Source organism: Cynoglossus semilaevis, chromosome W (genome assembly GCF_000523025.1).
Source record: "Cynoglossus semilaevis isolate Cse_v1.0 chromosome W, Cse_v1.0, whole genome shotgun sequence".
Taxonomy (NCBI): domain Eukaryota; kingdom Metazoa; phylum Chordata; class Actinopteri; order Pleuronectiformes; family Cynoglossidae; genus Cynoglossus; species Cynoglossus semilaevis.
Window position 1 is genome coordinate 3,544,382 of NC_024327.1, and position 6,282 is coordinate 3,550,663.

The following is a 6,282-nucleotide window of genomic DNA, read 5'->3' on the forward strand; positions in this document are numbered from 1 at the left end:
CCCCCAACAGGACGATGGAATCCCCGGGAGGAGCTCCCAGTGTCTGCAAGAAGGCCGGGTATTCTACACTGCTATTCGGCCTGTAGGCCAAAACAACAGTGAGACACCTATCCCTGACCTGAAGGCACAGGGAAGCGACCCTCTCGCTCAGTGGGGAGAACTCCAACACACGACTGGCAAGCTGGGGAGCTATAAGTAAGCCTACGCCAGCACGCTGTCTCTCACCGTGAGCAACTCCAGAGTAGAAGAGAGTTCAGCCTCTCTCAAGGAGTTGGGTCCCAGAGCCCAGACTGTGCGTGGAGGTGAGCCCGACTATATCTAGTCGGTATCGCTCAACCTCCCGCACGAGCTCAGGCTCTTTTCCCCCCAGCGAGGTGACATTCCATGTCCCCATAGCCAGAGTGGTTGTCCAGGGATTGGGCCGTCGGGGTCTCAGCCCATAACCACCACCCAAATCACAAGGCACCGGCCCCTTGTGGGCCTTCCTGCGGGTGATGGGCCCACTGGAAAGCCGGCCGGCAAGGACCCGGCCACCAGGCGCTCGCCTGCGAGCCCCAACCCCCACGTCAATCCGGGCGACGTGAACCTCTTTGATTTAATTATTTTCTTCATCAAGGGGGGGTTTGAACCGCTATTTGTCTGATCCGTCGCCTAGGACCTGTTTGCCTTGGGAGACCCTACCATGGGCATTAAGCCCCCGACAACATAGCTTCTAGTTTTATTCGGATACTCAAACCCCTCCACCACGTTAAGGTTGCGGTTCAAGGAGGGTCACTGAATGACCCTCAAGAATATTTCTGTTTCTACACAATGACCATGTAGGAGTCACGACAGATTCTCAGCACCCACAATCTGCTTCCTGTCTTTGCTAACAATAGACAGCATATTGTAATGCTGAACAAGCAAATTGCCCCACCATACTCACTTAATGTGACTTCCAATATTAGATGAACATATAAGCTAAGAATGCATATTTTAAGTGCAGATATATATAGCACCCTACAGTAAAAAATGTTTTCCTCCAAGAATGGAAAGAACCTGCACAATAGAATGGTCCTATTAGCAAAGTAAGTGTTCAGATTTGAAGCATCCGCCAATTTCTACAGGAAAAAGTCTGAAGGAAAACAAAATTGAAAATGGTTAAATGAAAAAAATTAAATAAATAAAACATCAGTTAAACATCACACAAGCGTAACCATTTCCAATGAAAATGGAGTGATGGAAACAGCACACAAAATGCCATCACATTCCATTCACTAATGCTGTAGTAATTTAGCCAAGCATGCAGCTTTTTAACATTCCTGAAATTACATTTTATCTTTACTTGCAAAAATATTTTCTTTAAAATATAATTTTATGTGGTTTTAACCATATTTAAAATTGCCTGCGCTTACTATTACTTGGATTGATTGGTAGAATTATATTAAGTGAAAATATAATTTCTAACTGTACTTATACCTGTCCAATGGTATATTTACAGTATATTTGGTCATTGATGTAACATCATTCACTTTATAGTTTGTTTACATTAGCATTTAAATAAACAGTGGTGTTGATCACCAGAGAAGTTTCATGTTGTGAAGTTTCATCCTACCCATGGAAACGTCCTACCCGAGTTTACTGCGCATGCGTACAACGGCCAATTCGCGACTGCACACGGACATAGTTTTCTGCTGCTAGACCGTTATACAGCAGTGACGTGCGCTGAGCTTCATGGCTGGTGAGGCACTGACTCCTCTGGAGTCAGATTTACAATTGTAAGACCCAAAAAGAGCATCTTATTTCAATATTTATCCAACAACATGCACCCGGTAATGCTTCATATGCCATCAGCATTCCTCTTTCAATTACACTTACACCAACACAAACATATACACAGGAACATATTTGTCCTACAAAGAACGTTTATTTTATACAAATGGATAGAGCACCCTTCTTGTGTCTATTCATATTTACTGTAAACAAATTCAAGTATAGAGATGAGTACAGCACATTTATTTTTGACCTACAGACGACCCCTTGAGGTGAAGCAGAGTACTGCCTGCCCCCCTGCTGACTTTTCTCTGCACTTTCTTGTACGATCAGCAGGCACACAATTCACTCGCACATACATTAAAGACATTAGACAGCCTGTAGAGAGCCATGCTGTAGAACAGATATTTCTGTAAAGTTCATATTGGCGATATGCTGAGGAACAGAAACGGGCACGCGTCATGCGACCTAAGCAGTGCCTGCCCTGCCTCCCCTGAACGCACGTCACTGTTATACAAGGTTAGTTTCTTGTATTTTTAACACTTTCTATGACCAGTATTCAATGCATAGGTTTGGCAGTCAAATAATTTCAACTTGCCACGTGCATGAGATTGTGTCTGAATGCAGTTTGAATAGCTACTATTCAAGCAAGCTACAGCGAAGCATTCTAAGTTACTCTGGAGTACCGCACCCCTTAATGAAGGGAAAAGTTATTTTACGTCTCCGATTTTAGTTAAACGTGTATAATTAATAATTATAATATTAATAATAATGGTAATAATAATAATAATAGAACAAAATGGAATTTAAACAAGGGGATATTTTAATTATTGTTATTGTAAGAAAGAATCTAATCTATTAATATAAAATCATGCAGCATCTAGCGTGCTTCTCAGCAGAGTAATATGTGTTTTTGTGTGTTGTCCAATAAACATAAACACAAATATGATGAATTAAGGAACAATTAACAGCGTAGGTTTTTCTTTGGAGAAGGCCGAGCCCCCAATCTCATTTTAACATTTGTTTTCTCCAAATAGTCACAGTACGATAAACATGGCCAATGTTTGCGTGGATAATTCTAAGTATGCATGTGAGCGTGCGAAAAATGTGAAACTCACCTGTCAGCCTGGGCTTTTTATCAACTCGTGCGGAGATGCGCAGATGAGCTCCATCCGTCTGTCTTAGCCAGTTTCACTCAATTCCTTTCGTCTTTCATTAATGAATCTATTCAGTCATTCGTTAAAGATAAATTATCTTCATGAATTGCAAATCAATGAATAGTAAAATTTGACATCAGCAGCACTTACAGACAAAACAGTAGATAATAAAGTAATACACTTCCATTAAAAAGGAAATTAAAGTGCCTGCTGCTGCGTTTCTGTTTTGTTTCTACCCTTCTTTTCTGTTTATTTAATTTCATTACTTGTTTACATCTATGCCTATATATTCCGCTAAACATTTTTTAAAGCTAGTTAAGAAGATAAAAGACCATATGATCATACCAGATTCTATTTATAATGTTTATTAAATAGACATTTTTTCCCGTTACTACATTTAATGTTAGTCTATATCAGGGGTCCCCAAACTTTTTCCTGTGAGGGCCACATAACTTTTCCCTTCTCTGATGGGGGGCCGGGGTCAGTTTGTAACAGAAAAAATGTGACGATTGCAGGAGTGCCTAAACGTAAACATTTATTGTTTTCCAGAAAGCACAATCAAATAACCGTTTCTGGATTCTTCACAGAACAAAAGTCAGGAAATAAATAATAACACTATTAATGAAATAAATAATAATCAAATAACCCTCTCTGGGTTCTTCACAGAAAAAAGCCAGGAAATAAATAATAATATTTATGAAATAAATCTCTCAAAGTTCTTGTGTTCCTTCCTTATAATCCTTTTGTAGGTTCCAGCAGGCTTGTAGACGTCGCTGTTTGCAGCTCTCTCTCTCTCTCATCAACTTCCCTGTGAAAACCACAAAGCAAGCAGGCTGAGAAACTGAACTAAGTGATACAGCATCTGCACAGCACAACCAGTACCACTGCCAGTATGGTTGTGGAGATGGATTTTATCCCAGTAGATTTTATTATGATTATATTTGTTTATACTCAGAATGACTCATTCAAGTCAGAAAAGTGAGCTTACCTTTGTATGTTCATCAGTGTGAACTGTGGGCCTGCATCTGGCTGATGAGAAGTTGAATGTCAGGTTCCATTCTAGTCACTGCCAGTCTCAAACACTGATGCAGATGTTCATCTGTCAATCTTGATCTCATTGAATTTTTCAGCAGTTTCATGCCTGAAAATGTTTGCTCGCAGATATACGTGCTGTCAAAAAGTGTGGACATCTTCATTGCGTGTTTTCTGATGTTAGGGTACGTGTCGTTTGGGAGGGCGGCATAGAAGTCAATGAGACTGTTGGACTTGAACGCGTCTTTCAGAACATCACAGTTCTGTAACTCGGCCAACTCAAACTGATAAGAAGGCTGGGCTTCCTCAATGTCGGCAACAAAGGGGTTCTGGAAAAGACGGATTTCTTTTGCATAAACATGTAGTTCACGGAATCGCACACCGAACTCCGCCTTCAGCATTTCCAGTGCTTCCACACACTTTTCAGCTGGAAACGGGACCGCTGGTTTCTCTGCAGAGAGATTTTGTGTAGCAGGGAGATGGATGAAGCTGTGCTTTTTCACTTGTCCCAAAAGCAGCTCTAGTTTCACCTCAAATGCTTTTATGTGGGAATACATGTCGCAAATGAGTTTCCCCTGGCCTTGTAGCTGCAAGTTAAAGCTGTTCAGCGTTTCTGTCATGTCTCTTAAAAATGCAAGGTGCCATTTCCATTCTGGGTCGCTCAGCTCTGGCACTGTTTTGTTTTGTGTATGAAGAAATGCGTTAATTTCAGGTAGCAGCTCGTAAAAACGCCTCAAAACTCTCCCCCGGCTCAACCATCGGACCTCTGTGTAGTACAGCACATCTCCGTGCGCAGATTCCAGTTGAGACAGGAATTCTTGGAACTGCCTGTGTTTAAGTCCCTTTGCTCTGATGAAGTTTATGCATGACACCACAACCTTCATGACAGAATCCCACGTCAACACTTTGCAGCACAGTGCTTGCTGGTGAATTAGGCAATGGACTTGTAGCGGGGCGGTGAGACCCCGTTCTTCCATCTCCCGATTCATGCGTCCTATAAGACCCCGAGACACGCCCACCATACTAGGAGCCCCGTCAGTTGTGATGCTGGCCAGCTTTGACCAGTCGAGGCCCAACTCTTCTATGGTTTGGTACACTTTGCCGAAAATATCCTCCCCCGTCGTAGTCCCTTTGAGACTTTGGAGGGCTGCCAGCTCCTCGCACATCTCAAAGTTTGCACTAATTCCACGAATAAAAATGAGCAGCTGCGCGGTGTCCTGCACGTCCGTGCTCTCATCCAGTGCTAATGAAAAAAATTCAAATTCTTTCGTCTTATGCTGCAGCTGGGCATATACATTATCACCGATTTGTTCAATGCGTCTGGTGATTGTACTCGCTGATAGACTCACGGCATTAAAAACATCTTTCTTCTCGGGACACACCTCCTCCGCGACAGCGATCATGCATTTCTTGACAAACTCTCCATCAGTAAAAAGGTTTACCGCTGCTTGCTATTAGTTGAGCAACCCGAAAGCTGGCCGAAACAGATGACTGGTTCAGCTGAGCTTGGCGTACAAATGTATTCTGCTGAGCTAACAGTCCACTTTTTAGCTTCGCGAGTTTGTCTGCTCGCAATTGGCCTTGCAAGCTAGCAAACTTGTCTTTGTGGCGGGATTCATAGTGTCGCCGCAGATTGTATTCTTTGAATACCGCCACCGCCTCTTGACAGATGAGACAGACAGCCTTTTCTTTGCATTGAACAAAAAAATAATCGTTTGTCCACTGCAGGTTAAATGCCCTGCATTCTGAATCAATTTTTCTCTTACCTAATCTTTTCGCCATTATTCCGTTCTCTCTTTGAGAAGGGCGTGTTTAGGTTTTTTTTTCTGGGGGTTGCCAGATAAGGGCAAAGACCGCAGAAGGGTGGAACAGAATGTCACGCTATATGCGTGTATGAAATAGTTACTAACCAATAGTTAATAATGAAAATAGTCTATAACTAAGGAACATTTTATTGCAAGAGTCCAACTTATCAAATACAAATACAGCGAGCCCTCGTTTATCGCGAAAAAAAATAATCAAAATGCTCTCTGGTATTGTTCAGGGGGCCGGACCAAATGTGGAGGCGGGCAGTATCCCGCAGTATAGCAGTAGTTTGGGGACCACTGGTCTATATCATCTTTTTAAAAAAAGATATCAGCAGTTTAGTTTTGTATATTAAATGTTAAATAAATTACACCTATATCTACTATAACAAAATATAAGTGAGTCATTGCCAGGAACTAGCCAAACATTTGAATCAAAATGCAAATAATCTTTTGACATTTAGCTGCATAGATTTAGATGACTTAATGCCATGAGATGTTTCAGGCCTTTTTTGTTTAAATAACATGTATTAATA

General features: G+C 41.8%; 1 protein-coding gene across 3 annotated transcripts; it reads right to left on the reverse strand.

The window, feature by feature from the left end:
- Window positions 1-3,318: 3,318 nt before the first annotated feature.
- LOC103396976 (general transcription factor II-I repeat domain-containing protein 2-like) lies at window positions 3,319-5,723 on the reverse strand. Of its 3 annotated transcripts, none has more exons than XM_008335225.3 (3): window positions 4,382-5,723; window positions 3,898-4,216; window positions 3,319-3,717 (listed from the first exon to the last, which is right to left on the reverse strand). In XM_008335225.3, the coding sequence occupies exons 1-2, from the start codon at window positions 5,342-5,344 to the stop codon at window positions 3,911-3,913; spliced, it is 1,269 nt and encodes a 422-aa protein (XP_008333447.2). In that variant the 5' UTR covers window positions 5,345-5,723; the 3' UTR covers window positions 3,319-3,717; window positions 3,898-3,910. The 3 variants fall into 3 exon arrangements, with proteins under 3 accessions (XP_008333447.2, XP_024908651.1, XP_024908650.1); XM_025052883.1 differs by having other exon boundaries at window positions 3,898-5,196; window positions 5,433-5,518; XM_025052882.1 differs by having other exon boundaries at window positions 3,898-5,723.
- Window positions 5,724-6,282: the final 559 nt, after the last annotated feature.